This window comes from Haliotis asinina, chromosome 12 (assembly GCF_037392515.1).
Source record: "Haliotis asinina isolate JCU_RB_2024 chromosome 12, JCU_Hal_asi_v2, whole genome shotgun sequence".
Taxonomy (NCBI): domain Eukaryota; kingdom Metazoa; phylum Mollusca; class Gastropoda; order Lepetellida; family Haliotidae; genus Haliotis; species Haliotis asinina.
Genome location: NC_090291.1, coordinates 36996044 through 37014404, shown reverse-complemented (window position 1 = coordinate 37014404; position 18361 = coordinate 36996044). Strand labels below are relative to the sequence as shown.

General features: G+C 39.4%; 1 protein-coding gene across 1 annotated transcript; it reads right to left on the bottom strand.

The window, feature by feature from the left end:
• Positions 1 to 382: 382 nt before the first annotated feature.
• LOC137258047 (alanine aminotransferase 2-like) lies at positions 383 to 18036 on the bottom strand. Its single transcript, XM_067795592.1, has 13 exons — positions 17748 to 18036; positions 15663 to 15752; positions 13998 to 14106; positions 13517 to 13647; positions 11996 to 12112; positions 11155 to 11284; positions 10243 to 10322; positions 9339 to 9472; positions 8567 to 8675; positions 8084 to 8149; positions 7011 to 7166; positions 6290 to 6402; positions 383 to 5642 (listed from the first exon to the last, which is right to left on the bottom strand). Exons 1-13 carry the CDS (start codon positions 17952 to 17954, stop codon positions 5552 to 5554), a joined length of 1533 nt encoding a protein of 510 aa, XP_067651693.1. The 5' UTR covers positions 17955 to 18036; the 3' UTR covers positions 383 to 5551.
• Between the last annotated feature and the right edge of the window lie 325 nt (positions 18037 to 18361).

The window sequence follows — 18361 nt, the reverse complement described above, 5'->3', positions numbered from 1 at the left end:
GGCGACTGACAGGATGTGGCGGTAAGACTTGGTTGACGTGTCGTATCTCGATAGTGCAGATCAGTGCTGACTAGACTGTCTGACTTTGCTGACACGTCATCAGTTCCCTTTTGTGCAGATTGATGCTCATGTTGTTGATCATTGGATTGTCTAGTCCAGACTCGATTGTTTACAGAATACTTCCATATAGCTGAAACATTGCCAAGTGCAGCATTAAACAACCAACCATTGATTAATGTTGTAATACTTGTACCAAAATGATGAAAAACAAAATGAATTTTTAAATCAACAGTGTCTTCAAAAATGAACAGTCTCTCAAATTAAATCAACAGTGTCTTCAAAAATGAACAGTGTCTCAAACCATAAACATAACAAAGAGTGATCAGGTATTAAGGGTTTATTGACATGGATTACCTATACAAGCACTCAAATACATGCTGGGTTGTCTGCTGCAAGAATAACTGAAGGCCTGCTAAAAAGCAAGTGTATGCACTGTATTAATTCAAGGCTGTGCCGAAAAAAACAAGTGTATATAGATCATCAAACCCATGAAACTGGTGACGTTATGGCATACCAAACTTGTGCCTAGATTTTATGAACCAAGAAATCAACCGATCCTGTGAAGCAAACCATGGAGTATAATGTTAGTTATTCTTAACTAACAATACCATATCTGGAATGGATTTCTGTCAGTTCAGACACAGATTAAACATCCAGTACAATGTATTTTTTAACCAAGTAATTACACTGGCTAAATTTACAGACGGCCAAGTGAACCGTGCTCCAGTTATGCTGACAGACTGCCGTCATAGAGCTGGTATATTGCTGAATGCAGCGTAAAACTTCACTACTCACTCCTGTTATGCTAGCAAAGGCATGCATTTAAATCCATGTTTACGATGTGCCTTGATTATTACTTCTGATTGTGAAAACTGGCTGTTTCTGTGTCATGAGAGCCTAGTTGTAGGAATGTCCTACTACAAACACTGTTAGCAATAGGGGATGTTACTTTTTGACTTGCACTGTTACATAAGATGTTCCTCGCCTATTTCTTGTATTTTATTTTAAAAAGAAGACAATTTATGCATATAATGTCATCTTGATTTCATACATGCCTTGCATGAAGCAATCAGTGCCACAGCTGTCATAACTGGAAAATAATTCTGTAAATTGAGTGAATGAGTTTAGTTTTACACCGCACTCAGCAATATTCCAGCTACATGGCGGCGGTCGAGTCTGGACCAGACAATCCAGTGATCAACAGCATGAACCGATGACATGTGTCAAATAAGTCAGCGAGCCTGACCACCCGATCCCTTTAGTCACCTCTTACGACAAGCATAGTCACTCTGTAAATTAACATGTTAACTTTGAACTAACTATACAAGCAAAAGTATGGACAGACACAGTAAAAGTCCGATTGCGGATTTTCTTTGGAGGCATTACTTCATGAAGAAACACAAATTCTGCAAAATTCATGGCTTGAAAAGGTTTCTGTATATTGAAATATCTTTTAGTATGAACTAGCCATTACAGCAAAATCATGGGCTGTGGTCAAAGACACAGAAAAGGTGCTACATGTACCTGAATTGTCAAGCCGAGCTATACAGCATCAACAAAATTAAGTACCTGTCAACCTATAACTTAGTTTAGTACCTATAAAGTACAATTTGGCTCAAATCACAATGTGTCTAAAAATATACATCCCTCTTTGAGAGCTGCAAATTTGGTAAGTGATAATGTAAAGATGTGCATGCCATAGAAAATAGAAAGTCTACCAAGAGTGATAGATCCAATTTTAGTGTTAGACTATACTAAACTGTCGATCCTATGGTTGAAAAACATGCAATACTTATGTAACACAATATTATCAAAGCATTCCAGAAGTAAATGTCATTTTAAACAAAAAACTGTTGTTGCTTGTGGCCTTGGCAACATATTCCATAGAATAAGGAGTTTAAAAAAATTAATATGTTTCAAACTACATCAGAAAAATCTTGTTACGTAAATCCTCTGGAGTTTCAAATATTCCAGCAACTCTTTACTCAGTGTCTATTCAAGGCAGGCATAAACATTTAAATCGCTGTAAACATATAATTTATACAATGTGTATCTACATTTTGCATGCTTGCAGCTTTCCTTGCAATATCACTTTATTTTTACCTAGAAGAAAATGTGTTGTTGACATTATCTCACAACTATTCAACATGGACAGCTATTACAGTAAGTAGTCCTCCTGGACTCCATATTAATACTGACCAACTCTCCTGTATACACACAAGGATCTGATTAACATGACAAAAGCAGATATATAAAAATGACATAACAAATTCGATCCACCATCCAGAATAATGTCTCAAGAATATTTGCCATAATAGATGGAAATAGAGCACTGAATATTTCTGCCCCATCCCGAAGCTATTGCCATACAAATATGCGTCAAACCAACCATCTTCTAATGGTGAAAGATTAAATAGACATGATTTATGAGGTCAACAAACAATGACGAACATATCTTCAACAGAAGCACTCAACTTATGACAAAATCTTTCATACAGTTACAATACACCAAAGTTGCTGTCAAATGGCATCCAAAATATGCTTACAGATTACTCGTGTAATGCTTTCCGATGATGCCTCGATCTCAATGTACGGCAAGATATGACACACAATGGGACATATACATCACAGTCTTAAGAAACGATAAACATTTGGGATGGGACTCAACCCACTAGAATCTGTCCTTTTTCGAGGAAGTGGAATCTAAAAATGACAAGTAATACTTAATCACTTTCTAAGTAGCAGTGTGAATTCAAATTTTGATTAGTTTCATTTACAACTATTCAGAATATCTCCCAACACCATATCCATAGACCACTACCCATGGCAGATATGTGAAATAAATGATGATGAAAAGGCTCATCCAATCAGATCAACAGGCCAGGGACAAAATAAGCGCTGATAAGGAGATAGTGACATATCTTGGTAGAAATGGGAATATTTTTGAATGACCATCTACAATCTGGCAGTTTGTGTTCCTCTGAACATTGGTCAGCAGTTGATGGAATTATGTACAGGTTGATATAGCTGGGCTAATGATGTGGGTGAAAACAATACATTTTCAAGTGGAGAGGTATCAAATTGAGTAATGTATGATTTTACTGGATTGGAGAGGTATCAAATTACAGTAACATATTTTACTGGATTGGAGAGGTATCAAATTACAGTAACATATTTTACTGGATTGGAGAGGTATCAAATTACAGTAACATATTTTATTAGATTGGAGAGGTATCAAATTGCAGTAACATGGTTTTAATGGATTGGAGAGGCATCAAATTACAGGAACATATTTCATTGGATTGGAGAGGTATCACATTGGTGTAATGTATCTGATTTTATGGGACTGTAGTAAAACAACATTTGCATGAAATTTGTGTCAACCCCTTGGTATGAATACATTAAGTATGGTAACACTTAGACTTGTCAACATAGTATTAGGAGTTCCTCTCCTTTTTATATGGAATTCTAGACAAGCATGTACAAAGAAGGCATGCCAAAATGTGGAATCATCTCAACTATTTCATTGTTCACAATATAAAATATACACATTTATATATCAGTACTAGAATGTGTAAAGAATCGACTCAAAAATCAGGTCAACAAACAACAATGAAGATATCTTCAATAATAGCACTTCGCTTATAATGTGCATTAAATTACAATACATGCACTTTTCACCCACAAAAATTTAAAAACAGAAATCATAAACTATTAACCTGACAAGCTTTTTTCTTACCATGATAAGCTTGCAATTCATCATTTCCAAACATCAAAGAAAACTGACCAAAATACCTCTTAAGGTAAAATATTTTGTGATTAAAATCAGATTAATTTCAGCATAAAAAGCAGTGTAAGTTATTGTAGGATACAAGTGAAGAAACACTGAACCGCATCCCTCCAAACTTGACACAGTACAGCTGCATCGACAAACTAGACAGCTGCATCAGCAGGTATAACGACCCAATGTCCAGGAAATATAGCACCAGCTATATGATGTAGTCACTTTATCACACTTCTAACAAACTCACTGACATCTATCGACACTTTACATCATCTCACGCAAATGAAGATTAGTTTTGGTTAACAAACATGTTTTATTGCTTGAGCGCCAGAACAGAGACGACCAACCTACACCTCTTTCTTAATTCCATTTTCTGTAAAGCAATAATGATTTGGGTTTTTAGTCCCTCCCATGCAATGCATTTCAATACAACCACATCATGGATATATATATATATATATATGGGAATCCTTCCTACCCATTTGGTACATGCAATATTGCATTTATCACACATGAAAGTGGACCTCACTGGTGTCAAAAATATACAATGTATCATATGCAATGCTAATTTATGTAGCTTGCAAGCCAGATTCTTGTAAACATCAGAAATATTACTGTTGAACTTTGTAGGTGTGAAACAGTATGCTGTGGTATTAGAACAACTGGTATTTTGTCTTCGGTTCGGTATGCTGTAACGCAATCCAAAATTTCGTCCTTTTGGTTTTCATACAAGCAATTTATTAATCTTTTTAAACCTTTTCTAAAATATCTACATATTGAATCATTTTATCCAAATCAGTGAGATTCTTTTCTAGATGGCCACTATTTTCCAAAAGTACATAGTCGAATACCTAAATAAAACATACCAAACTGAGACCCTGTATCGCAGTATGTACCATACCATGGAAAGAGAATATCATGTCACCCCTAGAAAGTTTACACAGAATTAAAACATGAATCAATAAATGGCTGGACGTAATAAGATTTCACAAAGTCCTAACACCCGATACCTAATTTCAACAGTTTACAGGAAGAGTCTCCCTGTTTATTCTGTACATTTCTGCATACAGGACACACATCTGTTGCGTGTAAAACAATGTTTAAAATGCATAAGTTCACAACATCTGTGAACCCTCAACCCCTAAACATCTATAAAGTGCACTATCTAGCTGTGAGGGTCCCAAGGCTTGTTCAGCCTGTGATGTCTGAGCGTGGGACTCCAGCTGCAGGTCTACGTAGTGATACTATGCTACACTTCCTGGCTTGAAGCACCCGATAACATGGGTCCAGCCCCAGTGTGAGATTCTCAACTCCAGAAACGTAACTCTTCATCCAGCTGCACTACATTCTAAAACAAAATGTCTGTGGTATGGCTGCCTGTGTCTATCTCTCTGTCTGTGATCTGTCTGTACTTCTGTATCTGGCTGTCTGTCCATCTGTCCGTGAGAGTGATGTTTGAATAAAAAAGAGAGATGTAATGAAGTGTTATGTAGCTTAACACTGAATCTGTTGTGGAAGCATTCACTCTGCATGATGTGATCTGTCTGTCTGTGGTTGTGATAGCATCAGAAGCCCTCTATGTGCATGATCTAGGAATACTTAGAGGGGAAGTTACTATGGAATCACCCTGTCTGTTGTCTGACTGCCTGTGTTTGTCTGTTCATGTTGTCTGTGTCTGCAACTGTCCGTTCTATCTGTGAGCGTGACCTAGGAATACTCGGAGAGGAACTTGTTATGGAATTCCCGAAACCTCTCCATCATCTCACCCAGCTTGGCCACAGGAGGAAGAATGGTGGTTCTGAGGAAGAAAACCCGTTCCTTTCAAACTATGGTCATATCTACCATGGTAACAGGGGTTTGCCGACATTTTGAAAATTTCAAAGAAGCTTCTTAAAAAGGAACGACTGAACAACTTGCGCAGAGGGAACATTAATGTTGTGTGATCAAATTCTCATTAATTTGTTGATTATTAATCTCTATTCAATTGTGAATGGATCATGGTGCAGACCTACTCACTGACTCACTTGCTGCCTCACACAGCTGGCTGCCTCAGCTCACTCTACTGACACACAAAACTAGCTCATTTTCTCTCTACCTGATCACTCACCTGTCTCACTCACTTACTCACTCACTCATTCACCTGACTCACAAAACTCATACATTTACACTCTACCTGATCACTCACCTGTCTCACTCGTTTACTCACTCACTTACTCACCTGACTCAGAAGAATCACTCCTTTACTTACTACCTGATTTCTCACCTGATTCACTCGTTTACTCACTCATTTACCTGACTCAGAAGAATAACCCATTTACAAAGTACCTGACCACTCACCTGACTCACAAGAATCACTCTTTTTACACAAATACCTGGTCACTCACCTGACTCACTCAATCACTCAGTACCTGACTCACACAACTATTTACTCACACACTTGCTTACCTAAAGTGGAATGTCCCTGGCAGCTGTCCAAAGCCACTTCCTGGCACCACACATATCCCAGTGTCCTCCAGCAGACTGAAGCAGTAGAAGGCGTCCGGTGCCTGTCCCTTGGCCTGCAGGCAATATTACAGTATAACATAACACCTCTCATGCCTCCGTACACGTGTGGAGTACCTTGGCAGCCTTGCTGCCTACTTTCAAGTATGTGCACATAAAGTCATGACAGAGTGGCAGTCTATGCTAGACTTTGCCCTTGCGCCATTGACACATAATACCAAAACATGGTGTGTTATTCCTACACCTGGTGGGTCTGGTTGGCACACCATAAAATAACATGACTCCTGACAGGCATGCAAAAACATTCCTTGCCCAACTTTCCAACATGATTTCAAGCGATCAATCGGTATTCATAATCCTTAAACATGCTTTCCAACATCCAGTGCAGTGCCTAAATCAATGCATGGAGCTCATAATATGTGACTTATTCAAGTCATGCTGTTTCTCTATACATAAACACTTATGCCCTTTAGTAGTAATTTTCTACAATGATTGGCATTAACTGAATTTGAAATCATTAAAATAACTGAGTGAATGAATTGTCTCCCTTGTTTTTTTCTGATGACCTCCCTTACAAAGGCAAATGTCCCACTTGTTTAATTACCCATGGGCCCAGAGCCCACTTCATCTGGAAAGTAAAACAGGCATTGTAGTGGTGGCCTACCTTCGCAGCATCGATGGCCTTTTGTGGCAGTGTGATACGCGGGAAGGCGTACATGGCTCCCTGCACCTCATTACATCGGATACCTTCCATGGAGTTGAAGGTCTTGGTCACCATCTTGGCTTTCTCTGCAAGCTGACTCAGGACCTCAGTCTTTTCCTTTAGAGGAGAGGCGACATATACTCACATAGATCAAACATCAATGCCATTGCTACAGTTGAACAATTGTGACAATTTGACTTGATTTATCTCCTAGCCATGTAGATTTCGTGGCCTCATTTGACAAGATGAGAAAACTTTCTCAGTGACATTCGTAACTACTCGTGTCATTCCAGCAAGCCTGATGGCATCTCGTACCCCTCTCATGGCAATGTTCACGACTGGATCCTCTCTAAGCGCAAACGGGCATGGAGATGAAAACAGTCTAGTACCATTATCAAGGAAAGATAACTCTGAATTTCCAAACATGGTTCTAAGAATATCCTACATCCCGTGGGTAAAACAGCAATACAGTTATTCCCTTTGCAAATCTCTTTCATTGTTGAAAGTCCTTCATGCTTTAGCTAAAAGTTTATGTTTAAATTGTGCTTTGTATAGTTTTGCAAAGTTTCAAAGTTTAACGGTTCTGCTATTTTCATGTTTTGAAATGCGTTTTGATTGGTTTGCCACGATTCTTGGCAAATAATGGCGTACGAGCGGGGTACGAGTCTCCTTGTAGGTCACAGAAAGAGACGAGTAGTTACGAATGTCTCAGCAATTGTCTGCCACTGCTTGGAAAGGGAAGCAACTCTGAATCAGTATTGTCACAGGAATGTAGCAATGCCAGACACAGAGGATCAGGAAGTTAGGTTATGGGTTTAGCATTCTAGTTTTAATGAAATGGGGTCTGCAATTATTACACCAACCTTATGTTAATTCATCAAAGTGACAACTCTGCCAGCTCAGGTGAAAAGAAATTTAGAGGTCTCATACTAACAAGATACGATGATACACAATCAGTTACAGCCCCATTTCTCAGTGTTCTTTGTACAAAGCCTGACATAAGCCAGAACACTGAGATGTTCTGTCTACCTCACCTTATTAAAGAGCTCATACGAAGGTTCACCTGGCTGTGGTGGGTTGACCACGACGTCCATCACAGCCTACAACACAGTACGACCAGTATGTGAGTAACATTTAACAGACAGACGACCTTGGCAAATCAGTAACACTCGTTCGGACAAGCGTCTTATACCACACTTATGTGAAACAGGTCACAAGACTTAGTGTCAATGCCTCAAACTGAAGTGGAGACAGACAACAGTACAGGCATCTGGGTCCTGCTTAATATTTAATACAAATGTCAAAATACCTCCAAATTTAAGGAGGACAATATGTTATCATCTATCAATGTGTTTGAAATCCCGACATCCTTTCAGTATTAGATGGATCATATGTTCAAATCCAAATCAAATAATATTTTAACTAACCATGTAATGTAAGGAAAAGGAGATATTATTTCAACAATCTTTAAGAAATGGCTTATATGTCTTACAATGGACGGACAATATCCTACTCACCTGGCCAGACACAGATGAACAGAGTTTTGCCGATATTGACTTCACTAACATTGCCTTTACATCAGGGTCAAGGTTAATGACCTCTGAATAACCTCCTCTAAATCCACATCTAAACCAATGAAAACACAAGGCTTACTTCATGATTCCTATTATTTGTCTGTAACAATATATTTCTCTCTTTGACACTAATTCACATTTTCATAGATTCTGCTACACTTTTCATGATCAAGTCAAAGATACACCCATCTTCCAGCAACACACAATACCAACACTAGTGAGTTAGTTAGTATGGTTCTATGTCGCTTTTAGCAATATTCCAGCAATATCACAACTGGGAACACCAGAAATGGCTTCAAATATTGCATCTCTGTGAGGAATCGAACCAGAGTCTTTAGCATGACAAGCTAACGCTTTAACCACTAGACTATTGCCCTTTCATTGAATCTCAGGTCATGCCCTTAAGAAAAAATAGTTTTGTTTATATTTGGTGAGGAAGTGAGTTATTACTGTGTCAAAATTTAGATAGAATCAGAATAAGGAATAAAAACTGTATCTCTAACATATCCCAGCCTCTAATGGACTTAAGGTTGAGATAATGCACAAAACTAATACATGCGCAGGCATCTTACAGAGGAAATACAGTACATATTTATGTCATGTTCTCCCATCCTCTCCTTCAGCCAGTGTAGGAGCAAGAAGAAGTAATCTGTAACCATTCTGTATGTGTATTTAACAATTTGCTTTGTGTGATATTTGTAATGAAGACACTCACTCTCCCATGTATCCTTTAGACGTGGACATGAATGACGCCATCTCCATTTCATTGTATGGTGATCCCATCTCCATCAAAACCTTCTTGAAGCTGTGAAACTCAGAGTTCTCAGCGTAGACATTGTGTTGGTATACCTGCATCAACATGGACGTACAGTCAACTCTCGTTAATCCGACATTGTCCATTACACAGCAAATTGTCACATCAAGGAGGATGTCGGACTAAAGAAATATCTCTGAATTACGTTTGTTAACAACAAAAGCGTTGAAAAAAGCCAATTGTCGGATAAATGGAGAATGGAGGTCAGAATAACGAGACCTGACTGTACACTAATATGCTTTCAAGTCAACATCATGCATTAGTTGTCTCTGTTGATTCTGAGCCAGGAACTAACAGACCATTCTGAATGCTTTACAATTAAGAAGGACACAACTATAGGTCACCTTACAAAGTTATAGAGAAGTAATGTCAGGACAAAATACACCAGTATGCAGGTCTGATTAATAGATGACGCCAGATGGAGATAGGCGTAACAAACAGCACAACCAAAATGAAGCAGATTGCTGCAAAGGGGGAAAATGTACACAAGCTGTTTGGATGCTAATTGATTAGATGGGCATTGAAGAGTAAATTAATCAAACCATTTAGTGGCCAACTTTCATGATGCTAATCAAACAGCATATACCCAGTTCTAGTGTACAGATGTGATGACAAATTAATAGTTGATGATAATACCCCAAAAGGTAATTACTGTTTCTATTCCATACATATTTAGTCAATAACATAACTAGTTACTGCTGACCTCATCAGCATCTGGTGTACAAGTGTGATAATGAATGCATAGTTAATGACTATACCGAAAAAGTAATTACTGCATTAACATGCATTTCTGGCCATTACTGACCTCATCAGCCATCAGCAGCAGGTTCTCCTCCTTGGCAAACTTGATAATATCTTCAATGTTCTTTCTCGTTAACACCTGGCCTACAATCACACATATGATGACAGTAAGTAACATCACCTGTCTAATCAGATTTCTAGTCAGCTAGGGTGACTATTCAGGGTATTTTCACCATAGTGACATTACAAAAGTAGCCAAGTCCTGTTCAAGTGAAGGAGTGTCATACTGTGCTGATGTTCAACTGAAGGAGTGAGCGAGTTAATAATAAATGTCACATCAGCAATATTTCAGTCATATTGTGACGATGTTCAACTGAAGGAGTGAGTGAATTACACCAGATATATTTCAGTTAATATACTCACCACAAAAAGAAATGCAAAACCAATACCTACTGTGACATAGAACAGCAGTGTTGAATAGTTTTCTGATATGTAATTGATTGGCAATGTTTAAGCCGGGATTTGAATCCAACAGAACACCTCCGGTGTGAGATGGAAAGACAAACTCACTAACAGTGAGTATGCCCAGTTAACTTTCAACAACTACAGCACAATGTTGTTGATGCTCTACAACAGCATTCCTAGAAGGTTTATTCACTGAGGATTATTGACATTAAAGTTTGTTTCCCTTTTAAGGACAATACATAAAGTCATGCGTTACATGGTTTCCATATTAATTTATTGGATTTTCATGTCATGTGGAGAATAAACACACTAAGTGTTTTTTTAAGTTATCACTGTTTCTCATGAATGTAAAGATAGTAGAACAAAATGCCATGTTTTCACTCATCGTCAATATCATCCCTTCACACTATTCGCATTTCTTTTGGCGGTGTCGGCAGTAGCATACTTAATGTCATGTGGGCAGTAGTTCAGCCATATTGTGACGATGTTCAACTGAAGGAGTGACATTTACCTGTTGGGTTGCCAGGGTTGATGATGACGATGGCACGAGGCTGACACTGAGTCCTGGCCTCGGAGATGGCCCTCTTCAACTCATTAATGTCCAGTGCCCAGCCATTGTCCTCATCCAGGAAGTAGCCAATCTGCAAATAAAACATTCCAGTGGCCAGAAATTCAATATATTCACTATATCTAGTACTGATATACCGGTAACAGCAAATAATAACCTTGACACATATCCCAGTGCTACACTGAAATTACTCATTTTGGCCATTAATCGCTTCTCACAAGATCAGCGATAATTTCAGAAGGCACACATTATGTACAAGTTACCTGCTATTCTCATAAATATCAGAAAGTCCTGCTTTTTCACACTGTGCTTAACTGCTGTGCACAACAAGAATTGGGTGTTGTACTTACAACATGAAGGTTGTATTCAGCTATGGTTGCAGTGTACAACAGAATCTTGGAGCTATACTTACAGGATGAGCATTGTATTCAGCTATGGTTGCAGTGTACAACAGAATCTTGGAGCTATACTTACAGGATGAGCATTGTATTCAGCTATGGTTGCAGTGTACAACAGAATCTTGGAGCTATACTTACAGGATGAGCATTGTATTCAGCTATGGTTGCAGTGTACAACAGAATCTTGGAGCTATACTTACAGGATGAGCATTGTATTCAGCTATGGTTGCAGTATACAACAGAATCTTGGAGCTATACTTACAGGATGAGCATTGTATTCAGCTATGGTTGCAGTATACAACAGAATCTTGGAGCTATACTTACAGGATGAGCATTGTATTCAGCTATGGTTGCAGTATACAACAGAATCTTGGAGCTATACTTACAGGATGAGCATTGTATTCAGCTATGGTTGCAGTGTACAAAGGGTACTGAGGAATCGGAATCATCACTCCGGCACGTTTGTTCCCAGTCTCTCCGGTCATTGCCAGTTTCATGACATTCTACAATGGAAAACATCTGTTGTTGCTGTATCCATGGAGCTAAGAGACTCATTGTCCCAGACTGTGCTAGTGGTGCACTTTTGGAAAGGCATGAAGTTCCTTCCCTTGCAACAGTTTCAAATTTTGCATGCACCTAATTTACAATCATGCTAACACAATAAACAGTTTGTAATTAATGATTTCATATGAACATTTAACAGTCTAAGTAACCTTAGTCTCCGTAGTTTTCGTTACACTCCACTACTGAGTACAAAATAGGTAGGGGGTCGCGTAACCTTTGGTAACCTTTGAGCGACTATTGACTGTCCTATCAAATGCAAGAAGGCCGAAAAGTTTTAACCAATCAGACTACAGCTACTTCTAGGGTTAAGCAGGACTTGAAAAGTTGTAGTAGCAACTGTGGTAGCTAAAGGATGCATGTACATGTATGTACAGTTCATGATCAAAGATTAACTTAACAGAACAGCCTACCCTGTTATCTAACACTAAACATGATTGGTCTAGAGAATACATTCAGTGACCATGTTCTGTTTGTTAAATTTGCTGTTGCACATGTTCACTTTTCACAAGGATTTGTTCTTTCAAATGTTTAAGTTTATCTCAGTACAAGAAAATTATCAATGACATTATTTTAACACCATATCTCAATTTCCTGTGTTTAATACACAGCTGGTTACAATTTAACAGGGCCAGCGACATTTTTCAGTTATCTGCCCTGTGGGCTTGCTGGGTAATTTAGGAGTGACTGCACTGACCCCTCAAAAAATTCAAAACAGCATAAAACACAGGTATTTGATCTGCAGTATATATGCTTGGGGCTCTCTATGACTTGGTTTCCATTAGCTAATATTTCCTTGAAATGATGAAGAGATCCTTGAATGCTGACAAAAGGACTATTTTCAGCGACTGTTTAGTCACTGTTGACCCACTGTTGACAGTGTTGTAGCGTGCTCCATGTGCATCACCCAATAGCGATCATGTGGAAAATAGCATTTGGAATCATTCGGGTACAAACCTAAAGCATACAAACATATGTACTCTTTTAGGGGATATATGAGTTAGCTTAGTTGTTAAAGCTTTTGCTCATCAAGCCGAACACTCAGATTTGATTCCCCACAATCAACGTATGAAGCCCATTTTTGGTGTTCCCTGCTGTGATTATGCTGAAAAACTGCTGAAAACGGCATAAAACTAAACTCACTCATGCAATTAATTATTCATTTTGTCATCTTCCACAACAGCAGCATCAAACACACATATCAGATACGTATTTGATATAATGCATTTGTAGCTTCTTAAACTGGTTTTTTTTCCAATTTTCTTGATGTAATTATGCCCTTAGTGGTATTATATGTATTTTTAGGTGAAGTATTTGTGTTATTGAGAGTTGGACTGTTTACCCACCTTTATTCCATCACTGGCCCCGGTGCTGAGGAAAATATCATCTGGGCTGCATGGGTGTCCATCACGAGCGGCGATGTAATTGGCAACATCCTCACGGATCACTCTCACACCAGCACTGTCGCTGTAGGCTCCTGAATAATGTCACTTATCAAGACAAAGTGGAACAGAGCATATTACAGGATCAGTTCTCTTCACCTGCACTCTCTCATCTCTCGCTTAACGCTCTTACTCCAAATGCTCTTTTACGTGGCACTCTCTTTCGTACAGATACTCTCTTTCTCCTAAAGCTATCTAAGAATGGATCTCTGAGATATGCTCTCACTCTCAACTATGCACTTCTTTACTGCCATGACTGCATTTCAATATTGCTCCCATCTCAATGGTCTTCTCCTGTGTTAAGACATTCTCTCTCACCAGTGCTTTCCCATCTCTCTCATCTATACGCTCGTTTTTCTCTCTCACCTGTGCGTTTCTATCTCACCTATGCTCTCTCCTCCACATGCTTTCAGTATCCTGCTTGCTCTCTGCTTGGCATCTGATGGCATGTTTGGATCATTCAAAAGTTCAGGGTAGGTGCACAGAGCTGACACCTGGTGGTAAAACAGAATGGTGATGGAGGTTAAAGTTTAATGTGTTCAAAATGAGAGATTTTGTAAAACTGGGGTACTGTACAGTTGAACTTATTCATGTTTTCCTTCACATTAAAATAACCTTTTAGTTCTTATTTCCACTAAACTAAGATCTGAGTACATGTGTGAAAGGTCATGTCTGGCAACATTTCATTAGACCAATCAGAGCAGTGCTTACAAGATCAGGAAAAAGATAGCTAAAATACTTTTTCTAATTCAATCATTTGGTGCCTGCTTATCTTATGATAATGAGATCGGTACACACCTTTGTCTGAAAACTGCATTAGTGCTCACCTATCTAGTTTCGACATCAGTACTTAAAATGACATCAAAACTCATTTGTCAAATGACCTGCCTGATGTTACTGACATTGGTTCTCACATGCCTGATGATACTGACATTGGTTCTCACATGCCTGATGATACTGAGAGTGGTTCTCACCTGCCTGATGATACTGACAGTGGTTCTCACCTGCCTGATGATACTGACATTGGTTCTCACCTGCCTGATGATACTGACAGTGGTTCTCACCTGCCTGATGATACTGACAGTGGTTCTCACCTGCCTGATGATACTGACAGTGGTTCTCACCTGCCTGATGATACTGACAGTGGTTCTCACATGCCTGATGATACTGACATTGGTTCTCACCTGCCTGATGATACTGACATTGGTTCTCACATGCCTGATGATACTGACAGTGGTTCTCACATGCCTGATGATACTGACAGTGGTTCTCACCTGCCTGATGATACTGACATTGGTTCTCACATGCCTGATGATACTGACAGTGGTTCTCACATGCCTGATGATACTGACAGTGGTTCTCACCTGCCTGATGATACTGACAGTGGTTCTCACCTGCCTGATGATACTGACAGTGGTTCTCACCTGCCTGATGATACTGACAGTGGTTCTCACCTGCCTGATGATACTGACATTGGTTCTCACCTGCCTGATGATACTGACATTGGTTCTCACATGCCTGATGATACTGACATTGGTTCTCACCTGCCTGATGATACTGACAGTGGTTCTCACATGCCTGATGATACTGACAGTGGTTCTCACCTGCCTGATGATACTGACATTGGTTCTCACCTGCCTGATGATACTGACAGTGGTTCTCACCTGCCTGATGATACTGACAGTGGTTCTCACATGCCTGATGATACTGACAGTGGTTCTCACCTGCCTGATAATACTGACAGTGGTTCTCACCTGCCTGATGATACTGACAGTGGTTCTCACCTGCCTGATGATACTGACAGTGGTTCTCACCTGCCTGATGATACTGACAGTGGTTCTCACCTGCCTGATGATACTGACAGTGGTTCTCACCTGCCTGATGATACTGACATTGGTTCTCACCTGTCTGATGATAATGGCATCAGTACTCACCTGTCTGACAGTAATGACACCATTACTCGCTTGTCAGGTTATACTGACATCTATACTCACCTGATGACATTGACATCTGTACTCACATGTCTGATGATATTGACACCATTACTCACCTGTCTGATGAAGGTCAAGGGGCGTTGTCCGACAGCATGACAGTCACCAATATTGGCTCTGATCACATCAGGAAAAGACTTCTTTACACCCTGCAAGCACATCAAGATACATAACTTGATGTTTCCCTGGATCACCTACGAAGTGAATTGTATGTTCATAACTGAGCCCCTTAGTAGGACCAGATCCCATATGTGCCCTAGTCACACATTCTGCCTGCTCCTTGTTTACTAAAGACAACCTGCAGCACTTCTGGTATTTTTCCAGAGTGCTGATCAAAGGGTCCTTGACCATTACCTGACTGAATGAAGATATTAGGTGAATTTAAAAATCAAAATGGCTACACTCAGTATCAGTGGCAAGACATTATTTAACACTACATTAAATATTGTCATGATGAAAGGACTAAAAGGTTCTGATCAAAGGGTTTGAAAACTTCATATTTTGAAGTTGTAGAGCAAATGTTTCTGAAGGTCAATATTTCTGTGGTACTTGTTGCTGTTAGCTGTCATAAAATATGAAAAAATAATCCCAGGTCTGTTTGTTTGTTTGTTTGTTTGCAGCTGTATGTTAAGTGTGTTCACAAGCTCAGTAACATGTATTTATCAGCTGATTGGTGTAAAAGTACATTAACCCCCAATGCACATAAGAATAATTCTTGAAAGGAAAGAAACACTGTTGTCAGCTTGTCAGGATGTTTCACAGGTATTCCAATATGAGGACACTGAAACTCTAGTAAATGCTGTCCTGCTTTTCAGTCCAGCATGTATTAGTTGCAGTGTGCAAAATAGTTTCCAAATTCTGCTGGCCAGTCTAGCTAGCTATGACTGTAAGTTACTAGCCCACAAAATACTTCACTAGACCCAAATTTGAATGTTGAAACGAAAGAAAAGATATGATTACACGATGCCATTTAGAAAGTGGTCAAATGCAACATGTCATACTAAGAAAGTGAAATCCCAAATATGACATACGTTGAAAGAAAAGATTACAAAATTGGTGAAATACCATAAAAACAAACAATCCCATAAAAATCTGCTAGCCAGTCAGGCCAGTGACTGTGGAGATTTTCTGGCCCGACTGGATTATTACAAGCCACGGGTTAGCGGGCCAGTGTTTATTTCGCACACTGATTTGCTGCTAATGTGTTGCTATAAATCACTCTCACAGAGTGCTAATTCATGCCTCAAGAGTCTGACAATAGTTATAACAAGGTGTTTGTACACATCGCAGTTACTGAACCAGTTGCCTATTAATACACAAAATGTTTGAAAAAGCAGATCATTTAATAAAGACATGAACCAGAAACACACACTACATATTAACTCTTACCGGTCCAAAAATATTGAACAAAAAACCTAAAAAAGCAATATATGTACACAATTAAGTAAACAATTTTATGGATAACTTCTTGCTTATTACACAGCAATGTTCCTGTGAAGACACCGGTATCAAGCTGACAGAAACAACTAATTGGGGGGTGTTTGAATCAACATTTCATGAAAATGAAACAGACAACAAAGTTATGTAATTGGGGCATGATGACACATGTTAACAAAATAAGAGAGCGTGGCCACCTGATTCTCAATAGAGGACAAATACACTCTTAATCTTGAAGTACGTGATGTGCATATTGTGAGACCTCATCAATCCGGAAAGCAGCCCCTTGACACAGCTTGCAACCTCTCAATTTGTGCTTTTAACAGATTTCTCAAAAACAATGAATGTAGTACAGGTTATTTCGGTGTAATCTGGCACTTAACTTGACAAAGAAATAAATCATGATGAGCAAAAACCTATCACGATGTGCTTAATCTAACAGCGTCTTAAATAACTTACTATGTATCGTATTATCAGGTGTGTGACGTCACAGTGACGTCACACTAGGTTCACGTTTCAGTGAAACTACACTTATGTCTCTTTGACCACTCATGAATGAACACCTGACGAGTTGAGATAGGGAGGGGACGTAACTCTGATACAGACATCACTCCCTCCCCGACCCACTACCTGCTGGCTACGTTTGCTTTGTTTGCTTGGTCAACATTATCAAGATAATAAACACGGCAATATTTAAAATATGTCACCTTTGCCAGTTCCTGTTCTATTTCGCCAGCCCTGATTACGATGGGACCGCGAACAGCATACTCCATCGTTTTCACGAAAGGGTTCATATTTGCGACTGTCAACACCTTCCCTCTCGAGCACATCTTCTCCCCAGTCTTTCCTCTGAGAGCAAGACATCCTGCGCGTCTTGCTGCGTTCTCAAGGCGTCTCTCAGCCGTTCGTAACATCTCCGAATTTCAATTTGACTTAAAGACAGGGCAAAGTGTGGGAACGACTTTCAGCAACCCTGTCGGACATAAACAGCAGGGGTGAAGGTCGCGGGTCGAAAGAGGTCAAACACGTGGAGTTATCACTCCGCCCACAAACACTGGAACAAACAAATACTGCCAATATCATCACATTCATCATGTTAACCATATACAGTGTTGAATTTCTTTAAGTTGATTGACATATATTAGCCCACAAATGGGCTATACACATTGTACCCATGTGGGGAATCGAACCCGGGTCGTTGGCGTGACGAGTGAAAGCTCTGACCACCAGGGTACTCCACCGCCCCCTTTTCGAAGACATCGTCAAGTGTCAAAAATACATGTATGTTGTTGTTGGTGGTGGTGGTGAATTAAGGTGTTTG

Excerpts from the sequence above, each read along its gene's own strand:
- LOC137258047 (XM_067795592.1), bottom strand. The coding sequence starts at position 17,954 with ATGTTACGAACGGCTGAGAGACGCCTTGAGAACGCAGCAAGACGCGCA. Across the intron at positions 13,648-13,997 it reads ATGTGGAGGAGAGAGCATAG|GAGCCTACAGCGACAGTGCT; the intron begins GTGAGATAGAAA and ends GACATTATTCAG. Across the intron at positions 10,323-11,154 it reads CAACCCTGGCAACCCAACAG|GCCAGGTGTTAACGAGAAAG; the intron begins GTAAATGTCACT and ends GTGTGATTGTAG.